Source organism: Brassica rapa, chromosome A02, assembly GCF_000309985.2.
Source record: "Brassica rapa cultivar Chiifu-401-42 chromosome A02, CAAS_Brap_v3.01, whole genome shotgun sequence".
Classification (NCBI taxonomy): domain Eukaryota; kingdom Viridiplantae; phylum Streptophyta; class Magnoliopsida; order Brassicales; family Brassicaceae; genus Brassica; species Brassica rapa.
Genome location: NC_024796.2, coordinates 11,157,866 through 11,182,949, shown reverse-complemented (window position 1 = coordinate 11,182,949; position 25,084 = coordinate 11,157,866). Strand labels below are relative to the sequence as shown.

The following is a 25,084-nucleotide window of genomic DNA, read 5'->3' as shown; positions in this document are numbered from 1 at the left end:
GTGGCTCTAGAGAGAGAGAGAGAGAGAGAGAGAGAGAGAGAGAGAGAGAGTGACTGCAACGAGATTCTGAAAAACGAGCACATGTATAATAGTCAGAGATGGGATAGACCGTACCTCAGGATTGTGATGGAGAGGTCATGACAAGAGTGAGTGAGACTTTATTGATGATATAATCAGTGAAACGTGTCAAAGGTTTCTTTGATCGATGGCTCCGCGACCCAACTCCTCAGTAGAGGCATGTGATTCTAGTTTGGTAGAAGTTGTAGATGTTAAACTTGAGTCAAGTAAAGTCGAAGTAGATTCTCTGTTTTCAATTATAGTTTTGTGGTCATCGATGACCATGTTCGATGATGCATCAATCGAAGACGCCGTTGGCATCGTGCTTCGCGCATGGGGAGTTGTTAAATTTGGGAAGACGTCTTCTTGAAACACAACATCATGAGAAATTGTAAAATCTTCTTTCTCAAGATCGTAAAGGCACCATTCTTTCTTGCCATACGAATATATAAGAAAAATACAACGCTGAACTCGAGGAGCGAAGTTGTCACCACCGTGATTTAGGTTATGAGCATAACATAAGCAACAAAATACACGGAGTTGATCGAATGCAGGTGGACAGTCGTAGAGCATCTTGAATGGTGTTTTCTGTTCAAGAGCTTAAATGGTGTCGACTGATCAAGTTACATGCAGTTATGTAACATTCAGCCCAAAATTTGATGGGTGATCCAGTTTGAAAACGTAATTCACAAGCTATGTTTAATATGTGTTGATATTTTGTTCCACACATCCATTTTTTGTGGTGTTCTGAGGCATGAGGTTTCATGATAATCCTTGTTTCTGAAAGTACTTCACAGAGTTTTAACACCATGTTTGTATTGTTTTTAATTTTTGTAATTCTCCAGTCCGTCAACATTCGTGATCCCCCCCCACGTCCACTCTCAGCCCGTGGAAGTGATACCGGCCCTCTAATCACGTTCACCCGCTCCAATTAGCATCCTCGTGATGCGGTCTTGCAAAATGACAAGTCAATCAGTAAATTGACCAACCAATGGATTATCAGTGAGAAGTTGGCCAAAAGAGATTAAATTAGTGTGGAACCGTCCTTATAATACACATTCTTCAAGTGTATATGTAACATTAATTGAATCATGCCTTGCTGATTTGACAGGACATTCACTCCAGCCGGTAAATTAACCGAGGCCGGAGAGACGAGATGAATGTTATTAAAAAGAGATCGAGGCGACCAGACATATGATGAGTGGCACCCGTATCCAGGATCCAAAGAGGATTATCTTTCTTACCACTAAGACGATTAACTTCTGGTTTATGTGGGTTAAGAAGTTTCACTAATGTTTTTTACTGTGCATCAAAGAAATCAATTAAGCCATGTCTATCGGTTATAGTTAATGTCAAGTTTGCGTTGATCTCAGTTTTAGGACCAACGATTTGGAAGGAATTTGCGCGTGTGGTTGTATTTTGTCCAGTGTGTTGCACGTTTTGTCCTCCTTAATAGTTGTTGCGGTTCCATGGTCTGGTTCCCCCAAAATTCTATTTTCGGTTCGAATCGGTTTATTATAATATTATATTTGAAAAGAAAACAATGTACACAATATTATATTTTGGTTCGAATCGGTCTTTGCTCTTTTGTTTGGAGATCGTTTGTAGTTTTTTGAGTTTCTCAAAGAGTCGGATTGATTTTATTATATTCTTTGTTTTTGTCATCGATTTTATTATATTCTTAAAGTAACGGTATAGTACTACACTGTGGAAAATACAAAAAATTAGCAGTACACTATAGACGAAGAAATTCCAAACTTATTCATCCCGTCAAACACTCCACTAATTAATTAATAGTAAAAATATAATTATTGAATTACAAATAAAAAATTAATTATTAGTTACCGTCCAAATTCACTAAAACTCGTAACAACTCCGAAATTGCGCAGACGACTTTATGGACTACACATCAATAAAGGACTAACGTTTTACAAAAACATTAAAACGTCCAAGAAGAACAGAAAAACAACAATTTACACAAAAAAATATATTTAGTTTTCAATTATAATATTAAATAACCATTGGTCAATTTATGCAGTACCTATATGTCAAAGTTCCAAATTACTCTCTTCGTTTCAGTTTAATTGTCGTTATAAAATAAATTTTCGTTTCAAAGTAAGTGTCGTTTTAAAAATTCAATTCAAAATTTATTTACAATATTTTCTAGTTAATTTTTAATTGGTGAAAATATAGTTGGATGTATAGGAAAATATAGTTAGGTGTACAAAAAAATAGTGCGGTTTTTGATAGAAAGTAATGTGGTTTTGATAAGAAAATTAATGTAAAATAAACATATTCATACGTTAATAAAAATTAATTTTGTGTAGTGTTAATTTCCTAATATTTCTGTTATTATAAATTTAAATACTAAAACTCATTTTAAATAAAAATAAATAATATTTTTAGATATATAAATAATATTTTGGTTATTTTTGCATTCATCTGTTTCTTGATTCAGTTAAGATATTTTGAATATAAAAATAGGAAAATACATAAACCGCTTTAAGAATTTTAATTATTTGATTATATTAACAAATAAAGTAAAATAAAAACATTTAGATAGGTATTAATAATAAAATGAGAAAAATACATTGACCATTTTAAACTGGTTTGGACGGTTTTACTTAGATCTTATTTGTAACACAATTAAAAAGTAGATAAAAACGAGTCAGGGTTTGACCGATGGAGAAATTACATGTTTACCACTTTCATGATAACAATTTTCATTTTTACAACCACTAAGGAGACATTTTCAAAAATACATTCTTCATTAAGTGGCAAAAGACTCTTATGCCCTTGTTATTTATATATATAATAAATTATTATTTAAATAAAAAAATAAAAAAAATGTAATTTTTTTTATGTTTTCGAATTATACTTTTTCAAATTCAAACTTTTTTATAAATTTTTTTTTTAGTTTTTCGAATTTTTTTTATTTTTTATTTCAGATTTCTTTTTGAAAAAAGAAAATTATGTTTGAAACTATTTTTTAAATTTTTTTATATATTTTTTAAGTATTTATTTATATATTTATTAGAATCTTAAATTTCACATTCCAAAAACCCTACCTCACCCTCAACTCTAAATCCTAAGTCTAGATTAATTAATTATAAGGGTATAATTGTCTTTTATCCTTCATTAAAAGTGAAGGTAAAAGTGGTTAGTGTAAACATGAAAAGTGATACTATGAATGTGCTATTTGTGGCAATTTTCCTTGACCGATCCCACAATAAGTTTGTTTTCCAATACAGTAAATATGTCTATTTTAGATATATAAATTGAACTGTAGATATTTAAATATCTATTCAATTTCCAGTTCAATAAAGAAATTTTATTATATAAAGATAGATAAATTATTATAAATATTTGTAACAAATATGTACTTCCGTTAAATTTATATTTAACAATTATGTTTTTCCGTCCGAGTTATAAATTGTCTCGATATTTATGATATTTTAGATGAAATATTCTAATCATTGAAAGTAATTCAGTTTTAGGTATTTTTTAAAATAATTTTGGTAAAATATTTTTTTATAAATTTTCTTATAAATATATTTTTGTTACAACAATTTATTTTAAAATATGAGAAAAATAATAATGTAAAAAATTGTATAAAATAACACTTTTAAAGTAACTTATTTACTCACTATATAACTATTACTAAAATAATATGATACTATTAAAATATTATATATTGATAAAAGATAGTAAAAGATAAAAAAAATTATCCCCTCCGTTAAGTGTTGTTTTGAGTTTATGCACACATACTAAGAAAACAATTAGTTTTGAGTTTGTGCACACATACCTATATCATATTTTTAACCAATATAAAAATAATTTTCTGAATCAAATTAATAAATTTTGCATTGAAAGTCGAAAATAATACTTTTTGTAACAAAAAAATTTCTTTACAACGATATTTAATATAAAACAGAGGAAGTATGTTTTACTCTGCAAGCGGATTTGAATTTTGAAGTAAACCGTTACATAATGATTGGAAGTTCAGCAAACAAGTGTGTTTTTGTTCACTAATTCATGTCTTGAAAAACGCAAACTCATATTTCTATTTTTTCCTAAAAACGTCAATTGCAAAAAAGTTGATTGGTGAAATTAGACTGCAATAACGTTTCTTGAAAACCGCAGTTACTAACGTTACCATTCAAGAACAGTCTGTATAATTGTGCAAGTGTTTTTACCCTTGACTATAGACACTGAAAAGGAGGACATAAACTTTCTATCTAATTTTACAGTAGGATAAAACCATAGGCTGAAATTTGGTGCTCAAAATAGTCAAGAGACATATTGGTTTTGGAAATATAAGAGAGAGAGAGAGAAATGAACAAAGATCCATACAATACATTTAATTTGGTAGTCAATATTTACCATTGAAAAGTAGTAGTTTATGAGTATATGTCATCAATGCTGTCAAACGTTCTACCAAAACGTGCACATTGTATATCCTTTTGACCCAGTCGTGGTTAGTGTGAATACGAACCGGGAAAAAAGTGAGTGTGTGTGTATACAAAATTACAATTAGTTTCCTTTTTGTTAATACATGTACAGGGGTGGTCCTGAGTACAGCAAATTGAAACATCAGTTTAAGGCTCCTAAATTTTTTTAAAAAAATTACATAGAAAAATGTTCAGAATTTATAAAAAAAAATTTTAGAAAACTCTCATTAAATTGTTTTAGGCCTCCAACATCTCAGGAACGCACCTGTACATTTACGATATAACCATTTGTTTTCTGATTCGTATTGGTTCGATACAAATATTCACAATTATTAAACTAGAATCTATTTGTGTGTTTCTCTTAACTAATTCAGTTTCAAACTAGAGATTTTTGATTTGATATGGTTTGGTTTTTCAGTTTGGGGTAAATTTCTCAGGCCTAACTTAATTATGTAATGTTCAAGAAAATTGGTTTGTTTGGTTTCCAGCAAATATGTTTTAGTTTCTTTGTTGGAAATATTCGTGTGTTTAGTCCAATTATCTACAAAATGGGGTGATCTGTAGGAAAAATGATAACGTAAAGAATTCGCTAATTCTCTGTGAACACCAAATACTACAATTTTCTACGTAGTTAAATTTTTTTGGTTAATTTTTTTCTTGGTAAATACGTAGTTAAATTCGTCAAATAGATATCAAAAATGGACAATTATCAAAATAACTAAAACATAAACAATACAAAATTATCATAAATGTATGCTACATCGCAAGCAGGAAGGAACATACTCGTCATTCATGACGTTAATCATTTTCCGCAGCAGAAGTTTTTTTTCTTTGACTTAGAGCATCTCTAATGTAAAACTCCATTTTTTCCTCTAAAATGGAGTAAAAGTGAAAATTGAGTAAAATTGCTCCAACCCTACTCCATTTCCCACTCCATTATAGAGTGATGAACAAACAAAAAATAAACTACTCCATTTATGGAGTAAATTTCATTATAGAGTGAGATATGGAGTTGGGTTGGAGCATTCCTTACTCCATATCCATTTTTACTCCATTTTAGAGGAAAAAATAGAGTTGGGATGGAGATACCCTTAAGCAGCAGAGGTTTGTTTCTCCATAAGAATTTGCAGTTCTGTAAAAATCCTCGCTTCGTATCCTTCCTTTTGGAAAAGATATATGATATGTTGACTTTGCTTATCTTGAATCATCAGTCAAAAGTGAAAACAGAGTATATTCAGTAAATTTAATTTAATTCTCAAAAAAATATTATTCAGTAAATTTAATTTAATTCTCAAAAAAGTTTAATCAGTTCTTTTAATTTAATTCTCAAAAAAATTTATTCAGTTCAAAAAAAAGTTTATTCAGCTCACCATATGTTATTACAAAGAAATATTATTTAAAAAATTAATATAAGCTGAAAACAAGTACCAAATGTGTAAAAAGATAAAACCCATTTTTCCAACTACTTTTTTTTTCCCTTAACGTCGCATTTTCAAGTATGCACAAGATTCCAACTAATTAGCAAGAAAATGAAAGATATACACCGAATTGCAACTATTAGGTCCTACTGTTTAATAACGGTACAAATCAGGCAACTAAACGGGACTCATCACACTTTCCTTAACTCTCTCGCCTCTTTGAATCTCCTACCTGCCCAAACATATCAATTCTGTATTGTTTCTTTTTGACCAAATAATTTATTTATGTACTTTTATTATTATGAGGCACATGCATATAGCGAAGCTTTATTTGACTGACATGCGTGCCGAAATCTAAGAAAATAAAATACGAGCTCGTGCATATATATATTGACGCCAAACGCAGAGACCAAACCTCATCAAAGCCACAGCTGTTTAATACTTATCCAACACAAAAAAAAAACAGCTGCGAGTTTGATCATCTCTCTTGTTTTCAGAAACCAACTTATAAAACTTCTTAGGTATAAACCAGCCAAAAGTGTAATGGGTCTAATCAGTGATGAGTACGTAAGGCTATTAGGAGCATGGCCTAGCCCTTTCGTGCTGAGGACTCGGATCGCACTTAACCTAAAGCGTGTACCGTACGAGTATCTTGAAGAAGAAGATAGTTTAAATTCGGAGAGCGTGTTAAACTACAACCCTGTCCACAAACAGATCCCTATACTCATCCACGGCAATAAACCAATCCGTGAATCTCTCAACATCGTCATGTACGTCGATGAAACTTGGCTCTCTGGTCCTCCCATCCTTCCCTCAGACCCATTTGATCGTGCCGTAGCTCGCTTTTGGGACGTCTACATCGACGAACACGTAAGTCATGATGAATCCATGAGCAATCTTATTTTTATGACATGTTTGTTTTAATACCAGAACTGAATCTGAGATTTAGAAGACCTTAAATATTTTATAGCCAATCTTACAATCCCACATTCTCTTACCTTTTTTAAAAGAATTGTGGTATATATACATTGAGATTATGATTAAGATTCAGAACGAGAATGGACTATAAAAAATAATTATTTCGAGTGGACATATTAAAAATTCTACATTGGTAACTGGCGAGTTGGTGGTCGAGAGGACGTAAATCACTTTTGGTTAAGAGCATGTCCTTACTAGGAGTATGTTGGGATTGTTAAAGTCCATGTAAAACTTTATATTCTCCGATTAGTACGATATTGCCTAATTGGCAAGTCCGCATGAATTTACTTTGATTTTCATTTCAAAAGGCCTCGTACTATTAGAGTATTAATTGTTTTGTTTAGAGTTTTGTAGTAACTTGAATAAATAATCAAATTAAACAATCGTATTGACCTTTGATATAGTGTTTCACATCAATCAATGGAGTGGCGGTAGCAAAAGACGAGGAGGAAAGAAAGGCTGCGATAGCAAAACTAGAAATGTGTATGGCTCTATTGGAAGAAACGTTTCAAGAATGCAGCAAAGGAAGAGGCTTCTTTGGAGGAGACAACATCGGATTCATCGATATTGGTTTCGGATCGATGTTGGGTCCTCTCAAGGTTCTTGAGAAATTTACCGGCGTCAAGTTCATACATCCAGAAACGACACCAGGTCTTTTCCATTGGGTAGACAGATTCTACTCCCATGAAGCAGTCAAGCCTGTCATGCCCGATATCGAAAAGCTGGTCGAGTTTGCTAGGCTTAAGTTCAATACTTCATTCTTTAAATGAAGACCAAAGATTATATAAATTATATTTATGTACCGAAATCTAGACGACGGGTATATTATCATATGCTTCTAATAATCGAGATCGCTGAATAAGATATAGACTCGGCTAATTTAAAGGGACGGACAAAATATTCTCTTGTATTTTTTCTCTTTTTGAGAAAAGTTTTTATTTGTTACATTTTACATGGATGCAGAGATAATCAGTTGTGTCCCGTAAAAACGAGTACGTTCTTCTTTGTCAGAAAAAAAAGAGTACGTTCTTCATTGGTAATTAAATTAAATTTTCATTGAATGTATTCGAGGTACTATTAGATTTCATTATGCGGTAAGCTAGTAAAATCAATCAATATTCTAAAAAACAGTTTTTTTTTCCACTTTTTGACAATATACTATTAGTAGATGTAGAGATTTATGATTGAAATATCATGTAAAATTCGTTGAGCAGTGAAGCTTTGCCACATTTCATCATTTGGAGGAAAAAATCCATGATTCAACCTAGCTAATAAATACACTTAGCAAGTGATGACATGATGAATGTAAGACAATGGAATTCCACTGACATTGTTGATAATTTCCTATGGGCCAACTAAACTAGTCAAACGTACTAGATATAATGAACTTTTTCTAATTCATAACATCTTTGTATATCACGTAATAACCCCAATTATCGTAGGACATGCATGAATTCGATCCAAGTGTTTGTATATTTTAAGTAGGTTTATAAAATCTGGAGCCACAAGCAAATGTTTTTCTGCATGTGCTTAAGACTGGCCATTAAATTACCATTAACCATAGTCGTAGTATCTCCTTATCTGAAACATCAAAAAGGGTAAGAAGATGGCGAAGAATATTTACCGTTCCCTCAAATTAAGCCAAATACGAGATGGAAAATAGTAGAAATGATAAGTAGGTCCTACGAATATACCATTAGCCATACAGATTAAACTTATCAACTCAAAGAGTAAGGGCATGTCCATTATTTTTTTAGCAAAAAAAAAACTCAATGAGTAAGGGTGTAAATGTAGTTAGCGGGTTGAAACAAAAAGAAAAAAATTGAGATCAGTTTCACACTTTTTACTGTGAAAACCACTTTTTATAATTTAATTGGTCTACAAAATTTAATAAGTAAAAAGTTGTGCTGAAATGTGAAAACAAATTATATTTTGAAATAAAAATATCTATTAAACTACTTATATTATAAAAGAGAAGAAATAAAAGATAGAATATCAATGGACTGAGAAGTTTTAAAACTATTAGAGGAAAATGTAATGGACTAATCATTTCCACCTTATTTTGTTTTTATTTCTTACGTATGTCTGTGATATATATTTGACATAGTGAAACCATTACATGAATCTAATATTATCAGTCTTTTTTGCGGAATTAAAATCATCTTACCCGTGTATGTTGCAAATATTTTTCCGTGAAGCATCCTGCCAAAATGCTAAATGATCAAAAGAAAGTAGCAAACAAGCCATAAAAGTCATAAAATTAGTTTTATCTTTACATTGTTTTTTTTATCTTTATTGCGCGACTTCTAGTTAGTCGCAGATTGAATCATATATTGACTTCTGTTCAAAAGTGGCGACTAGATACTTACAAAAACGGCAATTAGAAGTTCATTCCCCGGCTGGTGGCGAATATATCCAGAATGCACAATCCAAAATACACTAACTACTCTTGATGAAGATGCCATCAGTAAATAATTTATAAGTTCTATTAACTATTCAACAATATATTGGTGTCAATCTAGGCTTATGACCATTTTATAAATATGGGATTCAATCAAATTGATACAAACTAATTTTATTTTATATATGACCGTAATTTTTCGTAAGTATAGCATTTGCATTCGGTTTAAAATTTTGATGCGTCTGACTTATAAAATACAATTATGCAAAACAAAATAATGTATAGAATTAAAAGTGTAGCAATGAAGAATAAAGACATTACCAATTGGTAGTTATCTCACTCATTAATAACCTAATTATAATGTGAGAGGTTAAAATATTATGTTTATTACCAAAATAAATGTTTGAATAAAAAAGAAAAGTCGGTTATGAAAGAGTAGTACCTATATATTGAATATTTCATTATTTATGTGCTATATTACGAAAAATGACATTTAAATATTAGATTTTTTTTATTTTCATTAATGAAAATATTTTCAAATGGCATTTAAGTAATTAATCTAAAAATCAAATAATTTATAATCTCTTTTGACTTTAATTATAAATATATTTTTCATTTTATTTGTAACAGACTCTTATTAAAAAGAAATTTGTAAATTAGTATCCTATTATCCTAAATTAGTATCCTATTAAATTTTAATTATAAAACGTAAAACTAAAATAAACTAATATCTTCACATTTTCTATAAGTATAATTATAATATTAACTAAATAATAAATAAATAAATTATTGCACTAATTATTTTATACTTCAAACTAAATTTAAGTACATGTATAAATAAAACCACATACATTTTTTTCAAATAAAACTAGTTTCTTAAATTTAATATAATAGTAGAAAATATCAAAATTAATATTAATCAAAAAAGAACTTATAAAATGAAAATTTAAAACAAGATCAATATTTTTAACAAAAACAAACAAGAAAATTTGTAGTATTTAATTATGTGGTGGTTTGGGTTACAATTGGTTTTACAAAAATGCAGATTTTTTATTCAAATATATAAAATATTTAGAGTAATACTACAAAACAAGGTAAATATCAGATTTTCTCATTTCAGTTACCAGTATGATGCGAGTTAAACTGACATATTTTAATTTCTATTCAATTTTATTAGAAAATATAAGATCAAGATATAAAAATAAACTTCAAAATAAATTTTGAATAAATTATTTTCATCTAACTTTTAAATATATTAATACAAAACTCATATAAAATCCAAAATTTTAATCCGATTGAGAATTAGAATAGATGATGTACATAAATTTAAACATAACTTATATGCAAGATTAAAAAATGCATAAATTATGTTAAAACTTTTAATTTTCATGAAGTAATTTTTTTATAAATCAGAAATTAGTTCCGCGTTTTATAACGCGGGTAAAATTTTATATTGCTCTATTAAAATCTGAAACAAACGTAGTTATTTGAAAATAATTTTAGTAACCGAATAAATTAAGGGTCTGGCGGGTTCAAACGCAGTGGTTGCGGTTGCAGCAGTTTGCGGATGCGGGTGGTTGTGGTTCTAGCGGTTTTAAGAGATTTGTACGGCTGGTTCTGCGGTTAGAAATTGGTGTGTTTGCGGGATACTTATGACTGGTTAACTACCAAATACAACATTGGTTAAATAGTAAATTAAAAACCTTTACATTTTACATAATTATAAAAATATCAAAAATTATAAAATTATAATAAATAAAAAAATTATATTTAGAAACTTTTAGTTTTAAATTTTTAAAAATTATATAAAATATTTTTATTTTTAAAATTTATAATATTAATTAAAGTATAATAGATATATTTTAGTATTTTATAATTCCAATTTAATTTTTTTATTGAATATTTTTATTTTTGTATTTATATTTTTTTTTTAAATCATCCTCACGCAACCATCCACAACCGCAAACGCTAGCTAGAACTAACTTTTGAATTTATGAGATTTAAGGGGGTGATTGGTTAGGCTGTAGGAATTGACTTTAGCTTTAATTTTCATCTACAACCTTAAATATTACCAATCATGTTTTATCTTGGTTTTTAAAGCTACAAAAAAAAAAAACTAAAGCTACATCAAAAACACACAAAAAATGGTTGTAAAAATCTTATTTTCTAAAGTCTCATCTTTTTAGCTGTAGGAAATTTTAAAGCTATATCCCTTAAAGATAAATCAAAAATCCTACAAACTAAATTATAAAGTAAATTTTCTACAGTTACATTCCGACTAATCACCACCTTATAGTGGTTTGAAAGTGTTTAGAACGGTTTAAGTGATTGTTACAAAACGTCAATAACCGGTACCAACCGCAAAAAGTGATTTTGTGGGTGATAGTGGAGAAACCAGTACCCTAAGATGGAGTGTTGGTTTAAACCTAGGATAATTTGAAGCCGTCATAATAATGAGTGCCGGCTCTTGGGGTGTGCTCAAAGTGCACATGCACAGGGTCCTTCAATATTCTGAAATTTTTTGTTTAAGAATTAGGTTCCTAGTTTGTTAAACAGCACATAGATTAGGGTCCTAATTTGTAAATTTAAGGAAATATCATTATAACTTTTGGGAAAAAAATATGTCTGCACAAGGCCCATAATGTATTTAAGTAATAATCTTGAAGGATGATCGTATTCGAATAAAAAATCTAACTAGTCAACAATCAATCCTGACACTTTCGTAGTCCAGTGCCGGTCAAATTGAAACCACCTTATTTTCCCATGACTAATCTTTAATTAGGATTTAAAATCAAATTTGTTAGTGCTATTTTCTTGTCTCAAGTCAAAAATTAAATCTTAACCTTTTGACAAAAGAAAAACTAGAACGACCTTTGAATTAAGAAAAATATGAAAAACATATATTATTCCTTTATAAATACGCACCCAAAACTCAAATGTTAAAAACAAGAAAACATACAACTTCGTCTCTCGATACATAGCTCACATTAAGAAAAAAACACAAAACTAAGATGGCTCAGAATGGTTCGAACAGTACTGTGAAGCTGCTTGGAACATGGTCAAGCCCATTCGCCTTGAGGGGTCGAGTCGCTTTACACCTTAAGTCCGTTGAGTACGAGTACATAGAAGAAGCCGATGTTCTGAACTCGAAGAGCGATCTTCTTCTCAAATCCAACCCAATCCACAAGAAAGTCCCTGTCCTTATCCATGGTGACGTCTCAATCTGCGAGTCTCTCAACATTGTTCAGTACGTCGATGAATCATGGCCCTCCAAGCCTTCCATCCTCCCTTCTGATCCTAAAGATCGCGCCGCTGCTCGTTTTTGGGCTCACTTCGTTGACGGAAATGTATCAAGTTTCACCAATACCTTTGTTTCTTTATATATAACTCTTGTGGAATATGTGTATAATGTTGTGAACATGGTGCAGTGCTTTGAATCGATCGATGCGGCGGCTGGAGCAAAAGATGAAGCCGGGAGGATGACGGCAGCGGGAAGTTTGATAGAATGTCTAGCGGCGTTGGAGGAGGGTTTTCAGAAGAGCAACAAAGGCGGAGACTTCTTCGGAGGCCAAAACATTGGGTACGTCGACATTGCATGTGGCGCCATATTGGGTCCACTATCTGTCATCGAGGCGTTTTCAGGTATGAAGTTTTTGAGTCCAGAGACAACACCGGGCCTGGTCCAGTGGGCCGAGATCACTACAAGAAAACTCAAGCTTAACGAGGAATATTAACGAGGAAAAAAAAACCTCGTAAGTTTACGTCCACTTTACGAGGAACGTACGTGAAACATGATATCATCGTTATTTCCTCGTAAACTAACGACAAAAACCGTTCGTCGTAAAGTCGATGTAATGTGACGTGTCATTTACGAGGAAATAACGATGATATCATGTTTCACGTACGTTCCTCGTAAAGTGGACGTAAACTTCGCGTCTTATTTACGAGGAAACTATTTACTTGGATTTAGCGAGGAAATTTTGAATCCACCAACTTTGTAAGTGACACACGTTTTTTTTTTGCACCTAATTAATTTTGAATCCACCAACTTTGTAAGTGACACACGGAGATTATTTACGAGGAAACTATTTACTTGGATTTAGCGAGGAAATTTTGAATCCACCAACTTTGTAAGTGACACACGTTTTTTTTTTGCACCTAATTAATTTTGAATCCACCAACTTTGTAAGTGACACACGTAGATTATTGAAGTCGAATTTCCAGGGATACTGAAGCTGAAATGCGTCCTCTTCAAATGTGAATGGTTCGACCCCCGTCGTCAACAGAGGTGTTCGGTCTAACAAATTCGGTGTAGTTGATGTCAAAGGTGGACGACGGTACAACAAATTCGAGCCTTTCATCTTAGCTTCACAAGCAGACCAAGTTAGCTTCCTTCCATACCCTCGGATGAGAGATTCGGTTATAAATAGGTTAGCAGTGATCAAAGTAACACCTCGAGGACGAATCATCAGTGGAGAAGAACCACCATTGCAAGAAGAATAGATAAATGGAGTCGAGGAACCTGAACAAGAAATTGATGACATCCTTCTCATTGATCCGCATAATCACGAGTACGAAGTTCTTACCGATGATGCCACAGACGAAGCTGTTGAAGACGAGTTTAATGAAAATGAAGACATTTCTAGTGATGATGAGAATGTCGATGAATCCGATTGATGTATTTTCGATTTTGTGTAGTTTGTTTTATCAATAAGGTAATGTGAGAGTTTGTTTTATGAATAAGGTAATGTGGGAGTTTGTTTTGTGAATAAGAAAATGTGGGAGTTTGTTTTATGAATAAGTAAAAGTGGGAATTGTGGTTTGGAATATATGAATTAGAAGATAAGGAATTGTGGTTTGGAATGAAAATAAAGATAGGGTTTGGAATATATGAAGTAGAAGATAAGGAATATGGGGTTTGGGGTTTGGGGTTTCGGATTTTAGGGATTTAAACGGAATACTCGTTAATTCCTCGTATGTTGACGTCAAACTTACGACGAATTTCTCGTTTATTCCACGTAGGAGAGATTCGTCGTAAATACCACGTAGGACAAATTCGTCGTAAATACCACGTAGGAGAGATTCGTCGTAAATACCACGTAAAATAAATGATGAACGCGGTCCACTTTAATTCCACGTAGGACGGAATCGTCGTAAAAACCACGTAACCAAAATCGTCGTAAACACCTCGTACTGTAAAAACTAGAAAAAAAAAAGAAAAAGAAGAAATATACTCGATTTTGTGTAGTTTGTTTTATGAATAAGGTAATGTGAGAGTTTGTTTTATAAATAAGGTAATGTGGGAGTTTGTTTTGTGAATAAGAAAATGTGGGAGTTTGTTTTATGAATAAGTAAAAGTGAGAATTGTGGTTTGGAATATATGAATTAGAAGATAGGGAATTGTGGTTTGGAATGAAAATAAAGATAGGGTTTGGAATATATGAAGTAGAAGATAAGGAATATGGGGTTTGGGGTTTGGGGTTTCGGATTTTAGGGATTTAAACGGAATACTCGTTAATTCCTCGTATGTTGACGTCGAACTTACGACGAATTCCTCGTTTATTCCACGTAGGAGAGATTTGTCGTAAATACCACGTAGGACAAATTCGTTGTAAATACCACGTAGGACAAATTCCTCGTTTATTCCACGTAGGAGAGATTCGTCGTAAATACCACGTAGGACAAATTCGTCGTAAATACCACGTAGGACAAATTCCTCGTTTATTCCACGTAGGAGAGATTCGTCGTAAATACCACGTAGGACAAATTCGTCGTAAATACCACGTAGGAGAGATTCGTCGTAAATACCACGTAATATAAATGATGAACGCGGTCCACTTTAATTCCACGTAGGACGGAATCGTCGTAAAAACCACGTAACCAAAATCGTCGTAAACACCTCGTACTGTAAAAACTAGAAAAAAAAAGAAAAAAAGAAGAAATATACTCGATTTTGTGTAGTTTGTTTTATGAATAAGGTAATGTGAGAGTTTGTTTTATGAATAAGGTAATGTGGGAGTTTGTTTTGTGAATAAGAAAATGTGGGAGTTTGTTTTATGAATAAGTAAAAGTGAGAATTGTGGTTTGGAATATATGAATTTGAAGATAGTGAATTGTGGTTTGGAATGAAAATAAAGATAGAGTTTGTAATATATGAAGTAGAAGATAAGGAATATGGGGTTTGGGGTTTGGGGTTTCGGATTTTAGGGATTTAAACGGAATACTCGTTAATTCCTCGTATGTTGACGTCGAACTTACGACGAATTCCTCGTTTATTCCACGTAGGAGAGATTCGTCGTAAATACCACGTAGGACAAATTCGTCGTAAATACCACGTAGGACAAATTCCTCGTTTATTCCACGTAGGAGAGATTCGTCGTAAATACCACGTAAAACAAATTCGTCGTAATTACCACGTAACCAAAATCGTCGTAAACACCTCGTACTGTAAAAACTAGAAAAAAAAAGAAAAAGAAGAAATATACTGGATTTACATGTGGCAAGACTTCCAGCAATTATATTACTTAAGTCTCACCAACATAAATTCCAATATCATCTTCTCTTCCTTTTTTCTCAAATTTTTATAATTTGAATAGGATTGGATTTGAGAGTATGATGTGAGATAGGGTGTGATTTGGGAGTTTGGGTGTGGGTTGAGAAGGAGAGTTACGGGTATATTTATAGGGAAGCTTTCCTCGGTAATTCCACGTAAACAAAATCGTCGTAACGTCCTCGTACCTAAAAAACACGGGCCTTTGTAATTCCTCGTATAATAAAACGCGGGCCTTTGTAATCTCTCGCTGTTTCGTCGTAAAAAAAAACACGGGCCTCTGTAATTCGTCGTAAAATTACGAGGAATTTGCGACGGAATGTAATCTTATATATACACCCCGAGCGCTCACTCTTTCTTTCCTCTCTACTTCCTCTCCACTTCCTCCCTGTTTCGTTGCAATGGTAAGCCTCTCTAATTCCTCTCTAATTTGGTTAGTTTAGGTAGATTAGGTGGTTAGTATAGGGAATTTAGATAAGTTTACGGATCTTATGTTATTTAGTTTTGATTAGGTGGATAATGTTGGAAAATATACTGTTGACGAAAATTTAAAAAATTAAATTTTTTTCTCAGGTTCGAAAAGGTAGACTTACTGCCCATTACAGAGAGATGTTCGGTGAGCCGGATAATCGTTTAGACCCGTCGTCTTCATCAGCTCCCGGTTCTTCGGGACAAGAGACTGTCCCCGAGACTCAGTACACTCAGAGAGTCTTTGGGTCTCCCTCTTCTAGAGGACCATCGGTTCCTCCTCCCCCGATGACCATGCGACAACGAAATCCTATTCCAGGCGAGTCAACATCCGACACACATGCCGAGGCGGATGTAACGGCGAGGAGTGATGAATTTTATCGGGCGATTCACGACCCTTAGTTCTTTTTAATTTCGGTTCTTGTATTATGAATTCAAAACTTATTTATATATAAAATATTTTGGTTTTGATTTTTTTAGAATTTTAATTTTATTAATAATTTAAATAATTTAAATTATTTTTTTAATTATAATTTTTTATATTTCTGTAAAATAACGAAACGAAGTAAATTCGTAGCTAATTTTGCGACTTCTTTACGTGGAAGCTTAACGAGGTTTTTACGAGGAATTGTTTACAAGGAAATGACGTGGAAAGTTCACGTGGTCTTTACGAGAAAAGCTATCAAGGTATTTACGTTTACTTTACGAGTATTTACTTTCGAGTTATTTACGTGGGTTTTACGAGGAACGTCTTTCGTGGTATTTACGAGGAAATTTAGCGACGTCCTTACGTGGAAGCGTTACGTGGTCTTTACGACGAAATATTCCTCTTCGCTTTTACGACGAAATTATTTTCTCGCTATGTTACGACGAATTAGCGAGGATATATGCGTTACGACAAACGTATAACGACGAAACGGGTTTCCTCGCTAATTCCTCGTAACACTGCTTTTACGACGAAGTCACGAGGAAAACTGCCCTCGTAAAACTTGTGTTTTCTTGTAGTGGATATTCAAAGCACATGAAGCTGTGAAACCTTACATGCCAACCGTTGCCGAGTTCATCGAGTTCGCCAAACAGAAGTTCAATGTCTAGTGAGAAGATGTTCTGAAAATGATAATCTTTTGTGTGCATTTATATATGCAGTGGAGGCGAATGTGTGTTTCTGGTTTATGTTCTCCAAGATTGTGTTTAAAAAATATGTTGTTTGTAAGTTACTATTTTCGAGACATGTAATATATATAATATTTCATAATATGAATACAAATTATACAATAAACATTATGCTAACTATCCTTTGTTTTTATTTGTGGGGTTAATGACTCTAATCATGTTTGTTGCTGTGAGTTTTTCTATTTATCGATGATAAAGTTATGAACGAAAAACAATTTCTTAACATTAGTACCAGAAAATAACAATTTAATTCATATATACAATAAGGATTGGTTACAAAACTAGGGATCAATTGTTTGTCTAGACTCATCAACACTTACCTCCATAAATGACATCTACGTATATTTAACTAGATAGATCACATTGCTTTAAAATCTATTTTACAAGGTAATTGATTTAGAGTCTCTTGCAGTGCGACGAATCCAAACCTTAAATACTGCAGCAGTACGGCTTCGCTGTTCAACCCCTAATGTTGGGGAAACTAATGCCTTCATGAGCAATAAGATACGTTGTGATACTTGACATGATTCAAGAACAAAATACGTGCTGCTTAGAATTCTGTATAATGATTAGTCATTCAAATGAGGAAATTAAGTGCATATATAAAGACGTCAAAATATTGCAGAGATGTAACATAATCCATACTGCACAAACAAATATCTATTCTATTAAAACAACAGCACGTATTGATAAAAGATCGTGTTCAACTATTATTTCAGCCAAGCATACATTTTAAATATAACTGCAATTAAATTTAATTTCTGAATCTAACCACCACATATACATGCCTAATAATTGGGTAACCGCCACATTAACCACCATGACCAGTTTGATTAAAAAATATATCGATGCAGTTATTCATACAAACATCAATTAATATATCACGTCAGTTACCAAAGAGACATTTATGCTAATATATATATTTTTAATAGTAAGTGAGATACCAAAGAAACAAAAACATTAGAAAAATCAACTTTGTTTTAATTAAATTTATGCCAATATATATTGACATTCCAAACACATATTCCAATATATATTGACATTCCAAACACATATCAATTGTAACTATAACTTTCTTACTTTTTAAAAAATTAATCACTTTAAACATAAACTACAAAATTAATGTGTGAAATGACCGTGACACAATTGTATAGTTATGTAACATCACAAATTCAATACAATGATCAAAACTTCTTACTAATAATTTAAAAAAATATTATACACAAACATATAAATTAAATTTCTTTAACATATAAGAAAATTACAAAAAATGTTACTTATTTACATTAAAAAAACAAAAAAATTACAAACCAATATTATACATGCGGGTCAAGATCTAGAACCGACACATATGATTACAAAGAAACGGGATAAAGACAATAAGATTGCAAAGAATTGAGCGTATGCCATCAACTTTTAAATGACTATTATTTTATAAAATAGATTTGATTAAGATTTATACACAGATATGATTACAAATAAAAACAAAAATATAATTATAAAAAAAAACAAAAATATGAAAATTAAATTTCTAAAAAGAAATTAAAACAAAAATATACCCGTCCAGAATCTAGTAGTTACTATAAAAGAAAACCACATTAGAATTATTCTAATTTCAATTTCATAGTTATAGTGTAATTACATATATATTTATTTTCAAGTTTCACGGTGGAGATTATATTTATTTCTTTTCTACCCGTACATTTCATACCAGTGTAGTTTTTGTTTTTTTTCACATATCTTTTAGAAAATATATGTTCGGTCCAATTTTTCTGCTATCAAATTAAAAAAATAAAGAACATATCATGATTTAATTTTAGAGCATTACAAAACATTTACACAGATGGCACAATATTCTAAAATCACTGAAATTACAAAGATAAGCTACATGCTTATAAGCTACATGCTTATCCAATTCATATTGGAACAGGATAACAACACAAGTGAAAACACAAATTAAAAATTGTTAATATTCAAACCAGATATCATTACTTTAAATTAGCTAATCTATATTGTTAAATACATACTTTATTCCAAATATACTAATAGAACACATTCAAACTAGGTTTTCAAATCTGTTTCACTTGATCCTTTCTGCAGAATCCACGAATATTCATCAGTTAGCTTGATCCGCCTGGTCCGGTACAACAGAATCTGCATACCGAGGCCATCTATCTCGAGGAGTCTTGTAATAATGTTTGTGTGATTACACCCTTCTAAACTTCAAATTTTACCGTTTGTACTATAGGCTTGTACTCCGACCAATACTTGCCAAGCTATAATAATTTTGGTCGGATCCATTCAAATGGGCTGTTTGAGATGTTCAACCTCAAAACACACATAGCACAGCACATATATTGGCCCAAGCCATAAGTGGAAAGCATGCAGTTATTTTTCAAATTTAAAATTCATAAGATAGATATAGAAGGGTGTTCAATCCAGATTTTGGTTCGGTTTCGGTTTGTTTTTTCGGTTTTTTGGTATTTCGGTTAGTAAAATATAACTACCATTCTAAATCCATATTTATTTTGGTTCGGTTCGGTTTATATACCGTCGGTTTTCGGTTTATTCGGTTTTATACCAAAATATAATTATTTAGTTTGGGATCGTATTATAAATTTTAGAGTCATATTGTCATCCAGTCATTTATTAAAATAATATTATATTTTCAAATAAAAGAACAAAAAAAAATAAAAACGCTTATAACTTCAGATGAAATAATCAAATTTAGAATTAAAATCAAAGCTCAAAATTTTGAAAATAAAAATAAAAAATAAAAAAGAAGTATGAAATAAATTTTTTTCCACTCTTCCATATTTAGTGTTCATCAAAATCATATTTAGTGTTCATCAAAGTCATGTTCGTTTATAAATAAGAAAAAAGTTGTGAAATGTTTTTTCTAGTTATTATCCATCAAATTTATAACCTTCACTTCAATTTAATCAATGCTAAAAGAAAGCAAAATGATTAAAAGAAGAAGACTAAGAAAATAAGAAGCGTGAGTTGCGATGAATTTTTATTTAATTATATTTTAAGTGTCTTTCAAATTAGTATTCTTTATTACTATAAAAGAATATGGTAATAATTATTAACAAAAGAATAACTTATATAACAAATAGAGTTATAAAATATGTACATATTTACATGTTTCTGCTTTTGATTAGTTTTGTTCGGTTTATTCGGTTTAATCAGTTATAAACCAAACCATATTCAAATCTTACAGTTTTTATAAAATCATATCCATTTGGTTTTATATGGCATATACCAAAACCACACTATATTGTCTATTTCGGTTCAGTTCGTTTTACCATATTGGACAAGCCTAAGTGATATCAAGATCTACAACTTGAAGTATAACTAAATCTTTTATTGTTATATAATCAGGTATCAAACCGTTCGTACAAACTAAATTAGAAAGAGGGTTGACTTTGGAAGATATAAAAGTATCACAAATTACCACTACTAATCATTTAAAAGGGAACAAAATGTAGCTTCCAATGTAACATCTTGACCTGGTCGCGAAGACTTATGATCAACAGCCTGGAAATTCATTTGGCAATTTCATCATATATTAGAATAATAATTTAATGAAAGTGATGTATGTAACTAAGAAAACTCGATCGTGATCTCCTAACATATCTACGCGTTAAACATTATGACATGGTTATACTTGGACAATATAAATCGACAAACGATACGACCATAACAAAAACTTTCGCCGTGTCTACAAAAAAAAATGGAGCTATTCACGAAAAGTCCCGCCGTTAGATTACGGAGCTGTCACGAAAAGTACCTCTTCGCCGCTGACGACGAAAAAACCATCCGTCAAAGCTCAGACGGAGCCTCACGGCAATCAGTGTGGACGGTGGAGATGGTGCCACGTAAGCCTAACTTCATCCGTCTCAAAAGCTGTTACGGCAAGTACTTAACGGCGAGTGACTCGTCGTTTCTTCTTGGCATGACCGGCCAGAGAGTCATCCAAACGCCGCCGTTTCGTCAGGCTGAGCACGAAAGCAACTGGGAGCCAATCAGAGACGACTTGCCGGTGAAACTCATGTCGTGGAACGGTAAATATTTGCGCGGGAACGGTGGATCGCCGCCGTGGAAAAACTCCGTCACGCACGACCGTGAGCCGGCCATGGCAGCAACGAAGAAATGGATCTTGTGGTCTATAGAAACCGTTGAGAGTCCCGAGAAGGTTTCGTTCGCGGATCGGTTTTCGTCGCCGGCTTCGAGTTTTAACTCTTCTGTCTCCTCCCACGAGTCAACCAACGAGTCAACGGATAAAAAATCATTTAAATATGGATCTTCCAACTCCATAGGGTCGGATCTTGGGTCGGTTTCTTCTCCGAAGCTTATGTTTACTCCGACAGTGTCGGGGACATTGTCTCCAAAACCGACCGAGGTCAGTTAAGTTTCTATTCAGACAGTAACATAAATATTTTTGTATAACCGAGGTCAGTTATTTATACATATTTTATAATCCTATTTTCAATAAAATATAATTTTCTGTTAAGAGTATAACATTTTAAGAACAACAAATTAATATACATTTCTTTAAAAATAAAAATAAAACATAATATTTTATTACATTTTAAAAGTAAAAAAAATATAAACTTCTATATATTTACTAGTATTTTTATTGAATTATTTTAAATAAATCATAATTCAATTTTTATAAACTACAAAATACAGCAAAACAAAAAATATTCAAAATTTTTTTAAGAAGAATTAAAAATTAAAACCAAAAACTATTTAAACATTGGTTTTGTAACAGAGGAAAGATTTGAAGAAAAATGTATCAGCAATGGACATCTTTCGCGATGCGAGATCGGTGCGGTTACGAAGCAGCGCACACGAGAAGTATCTAGTAGCAGATGACGATGAAGAGACTGTGATAATGGGACGAAACGGGTCATCGAAAGAGGCCCGGTGGAGAGTTGAGTTGGTACCCGGGTCCGAAAAGACCATCCGGTTAAAGAGCTGCCACGGTGGATATTTGACGGCGTCGAACGAGCGGTTGATGCTCGGAGCGACGGGGCATAAGGTGGTTCAGTCGAGGAGGATTCGAACCGGTGAACCGGCGGGAGAGTGGGAACCGGTTAAAGAAGGGTCAAAGGTGAAGCTGAGAAGTAGAAACGGCGGGAATTATTTAAGAGCCAATGGGGGAGTGCCACCTTGGAGGAATACGGTTACGCATGATACGCCGAACCGGACTGCTACGCAGAGTTGGGTGGTTTGGGATGTTGATGTGGTCGAGATTATGGAGCGTTCTCATGGGACCGGTTAATTATATACTGGGTTCCAACTTCCAACTCCTATAAAGTTCTGGAAATTAGTTTTGTAATAATGAACTGGGCTCAAAATCCGCTTACCCAGCCCATAACAGAAACCATAAACCACTTACAAAATGTGTGATTGAATTTTTGAGTTAAATACCGAAAATGTTTTGTTTAAGTTAACTTTTTATGTTCAGAAGGAAAAAAATAATATCTATATGACTATATTCAACTTCACCATAGAAACAAAATAGATTAATTTTCACCATAGAATAACTTAATTTATACTGTTTTCTCAATCAACCATAGAAATAAAATAGATGAATTATAGTTTTTGAATAATAAAATAAATTAATTTTCACCATAGAATAACTTAATTTATACTGTTTTTCTCTCGGTTACAGGTTGTAACGAGGAAGAGGGGAAACATACGTAAAAGGATAACATCTAAATATGCTGACGTGGAAACCATAGCTATGGTGCAACACGTCAATTAAGCACGACTTTTCCATGCCTTGTTGCTAAAATCGTTTCATCACATGGCTATTCATTATTCAATTAATTCAAAAATAAACGATAGAAAAAAAGGCTCACGTGAAAAAGGTTCACGTCACTGCGTGCCGCTTGGGATTTAGTCTCCACTTATAAATACATACCATGTAATTCAGAATTAGTAATAACATAGCCTTTTGTTTTTTTTTAGTAATAACATAGCTAGTATCAGCAAATGGAGTTTTTCCACAACGCTAAAGCCGTTAGGATGCGTAACGTCCACGAGAAGTATCTGATGGCGGATGAAGACGAAGAGACGGTGACTCAAGACAGGATTGGTTCCGACAAGAGAGCTCGGTGGACCGTCGAGCTGGTTCGTGGTTCCTTTGAAGTGATCCGTTTGAGGAGTGGCTACGGCAACTATCTCACCGCCTCGAACGAGCGTTTCTTGCTCGGTGCAACGGGGCGTAAAGTAGTATTGTCGAAACCTAATCGGCTTGGCTCGTCCGTAGAGTGGGAGCCGGTGAGAGAAGGATCGAAAGTGAAGCTCAGGACTAGATACGGCAACTTCCTTCGAGCCAATGGTGGACTTCCTCCTTGGCGTAACTCCGTCACGCATGACTCACCTCACAGTTCAGACTCGTTTTTGTGGGATGTTGATCTCATTGAAATCTTAGTCGGAACGGCGCCTCCGGCTCTAGCTCCGGCGACAACTCCCGCGCCACATAGGAAGCTGTCAAGTCCTCCTATGTCCAGAACCTCTTCAGAAAAATACGTGGTAGAGGTTAGTATTAAGATCAGAACATTGGAACAATTAGTAAATACATTATAAGTTTAAAAGAATTTTTTTTTAAAGACTTGTGATTATAAATATTAATTCAAAAAAATATAGGGGTGTAGGATTAATGTTTCACTTGGCTACTTTCAAGATCGGATTAGGATTAGGGAAGCTGATTTTTTTAGATATATTTTTGGAAATATTATTTTCAAGATTGTCGACTTAACATTTTCTTGATTTTGTGTTGACTAGTTGACTCAGTCGCTGCCAAAATCTGAAGGGAGGGTCATATATTACCATATCGCAGACAAAGAAGGACACGTGGAGAATGATTCAGCCGTTGGATACGCTTTGACTTTCAAAGGAAATAGCGTGGAACAGTTGACGCAGGCGCTCAGGGAAGAGACTAGCATGGATGACGTTGTTGTATGTACACGCAATCCTTTGAACGGCAAGTTGTTTCCTCTCCGTTTGCAACTTCCGCCAAACAATGGGACAATGCACGTCGTTCTAGTTCCCTCAACTACGTAAACGTCATGCTATTTGCAATATTGGTCTGGCTATTTGCTCAAAGATTAAGAGATAGTTCTAATAAAAAGGCGCACGATTGGTTATGGGAGTGTTGATTTTAGAATATTAGGTTATATTTGGGTGCTTTAATCTTTTATTTTGTTTATTCTATAATTTTAAGTTTATTAATTTATATGTATTTATGTGGTCCTGTGGAACATTCACCATCAAGAAATGATGTTGTAGTTAAAAGATTTGTTTAATAATATTCTAAAGTGTCCAAGCATTTTGCAAGTCCTCAACAACTTATCCTACTAAAGTGTTCTTGCTGAAAAACTTGTTTACTTAATCATTACCAAAGCAAAAAAAGAACAATCTCCCCTTCCCATGAAAATGTAGATTTTACAAGATCCATATTCATTAATACCAACATCTTACACGCGAACGTTTCCCTGATATAGAAGACAATTGATAAACCAAATACAGTGTTGCAATGAGGGGGTTGTAGGCAAATGGTTTGGTCGATTCC

General features: G+C 32.7%; 4 protein-coding genes across 5 annotated transcripts; all 4 read left to right on the top strand.

The window, feature by feature from the left end:
• The first annotated feature begins 3,140 nt into the window (after positions 1-3,140).
• Positions 3,141-7,965, top strand: LOC103852621 (glutathione S-transferase U11). Its single transcript, XM_009129520.3, has 2 exons — positions 3,141-6,796; positions 7,309-7,965. Exons 1-2 carry the CDS (start codon positions 6,470-6,472, stop codon positions 7,672-7,674), a joined length of 693 nt encoding a protein of 230 aa, XP_009127768.1. The 5' UTR covers positions 3,141-6,469; the 3' UTR covers positions 7,675-7,965.
• Positions 7,966-11,118: 3,153 nt separating this feature from the next.
• LOC103852619 (glutathione S-transferase U12) lies at positions 11,119-18,891 on the top strand. 2 transcript variants are annotated; one of them, XM_033285675.1, is made up of 2 exons: positions 11,119-13,002; positions 17,334-18,891. In XM_033285675.1, the coding sequence occupies exons 1-2, from the start codon at positions 12,317-12,319 to the stop codon at positions 17,416-17,418; spliced, it is 771 nt and encodes a 256-aa protein (XP_033141566.1). In that variant the 5' UTR covers positions 11,119-12,316; the 3' UTR covers positions 17,419-18,891. The 2 variants fall into 2 exon arrangements, with proteins under 2 accessions (XP_033141566.1, XP_033141565.1); XM_033285674.1 differs by having other exon boundaries at positions 11,122-12,999; positions 17,331-18,891.
• A 1,343-nt stretch (positions 18,892-20,234) lies between these two features.
• On the top strand, positions 20,235-22,953 carry LOC117131913. Its single transcript, XM_033285027.1, has 2 exons — positions 20,235-21,901; positions 22,274-22,953. Exons 1-2 carry the CDS (start codon positions 21,233-21,235, stop codon positions 22,784-22,786), a joined length of 1,182 nt encoding a protein of 393 aa, XP_033140918.1. The 5' UTR covers positions 20,235-21,232; the 3' UTR covers positions 22,787-22,953.
• A 179-nt stretch (positions 22,954-23,132) lies between these two features.
• On the top strand, positions 23,133-24,841 carry LOC103853356. The gene is made up of 2 exons (XM_033285032.1): positions 23,133-24,051; positions 24,298-24,841. The coding sequence occupies exons 1-2, from the start codon at positions 23,503-23,505 to the stop codon at positions 24,574-24,576; spliced, it is 828 nt and encodes a 275-aa protein (XP_033140923.1). The 5' UTR covers positions 23,133-23,502; the 3' UTR covers positions 24,577-24,841.
• Positions 24,842-25,084: the final 243 nt, after the last annotated feature.

Excerpts from the sequence above, each read along its gene's own strand:
- LOC103852621 (XM_009129520.3), top strand. The coding sequence starts at position 6,470 with ATGGGTCTAATCAGTGATGAGTACGTAAGGCTATTAGGAGCATGGCCT. Across the intron at positions 6,797-7,308 it reads ACGTCTACATCGACGAACAC|TGTTTCACATCAATCAATGG; the intron begins GTAAGTCATGAT and ends CCTTTGATATAG.
- LOC103852619 (XM_033285675.1), top strand. The coding sequence starts at position 12,317 with ATGGCTCAGAATGGTTCGAACAGTACTGTGAAGCTGCTTGGAACATGG. Across the intron at positions 13,003-17,333 it reads CTGGTCCAGTGGGCCGAGAT|ATTCAAAGCACATGAAGCTG; the intron begins CACTACAAGAAA and ends CTTGTAGTGGAT.
- LOC117131913 (XM_033285027.1), top strand. The coding sequence starts at position 21,233 with ATGGAGCTATTCACGAAAAGTCCCGCCGTTAGATTACGGAGCTGTCAC. Across the intron at positions 21,902-22,273 it reads TGTCTCCAAAACCGACCGAG|AGGAAAGATTTGAAGAAAAA; the intron begins GTCAGTTAAGTT and ends GTTTTGTAACAG.
- LOC103853356 (XM_033285032.1), top strand. The coding sequence starts at position 23,503 with ATGGAGTTTTTCCACAACGCTAAAGCCGTTAGGATGCGTAACGTCCAC. Across the intron at positions 24,052-24,297 it reads CAGAAAAATACGTGGTAGAG|TTGACTCAGTCGCTGCCAAA; the intron begins GTTAGTATTAAG and ends TGTGTTGACTAG.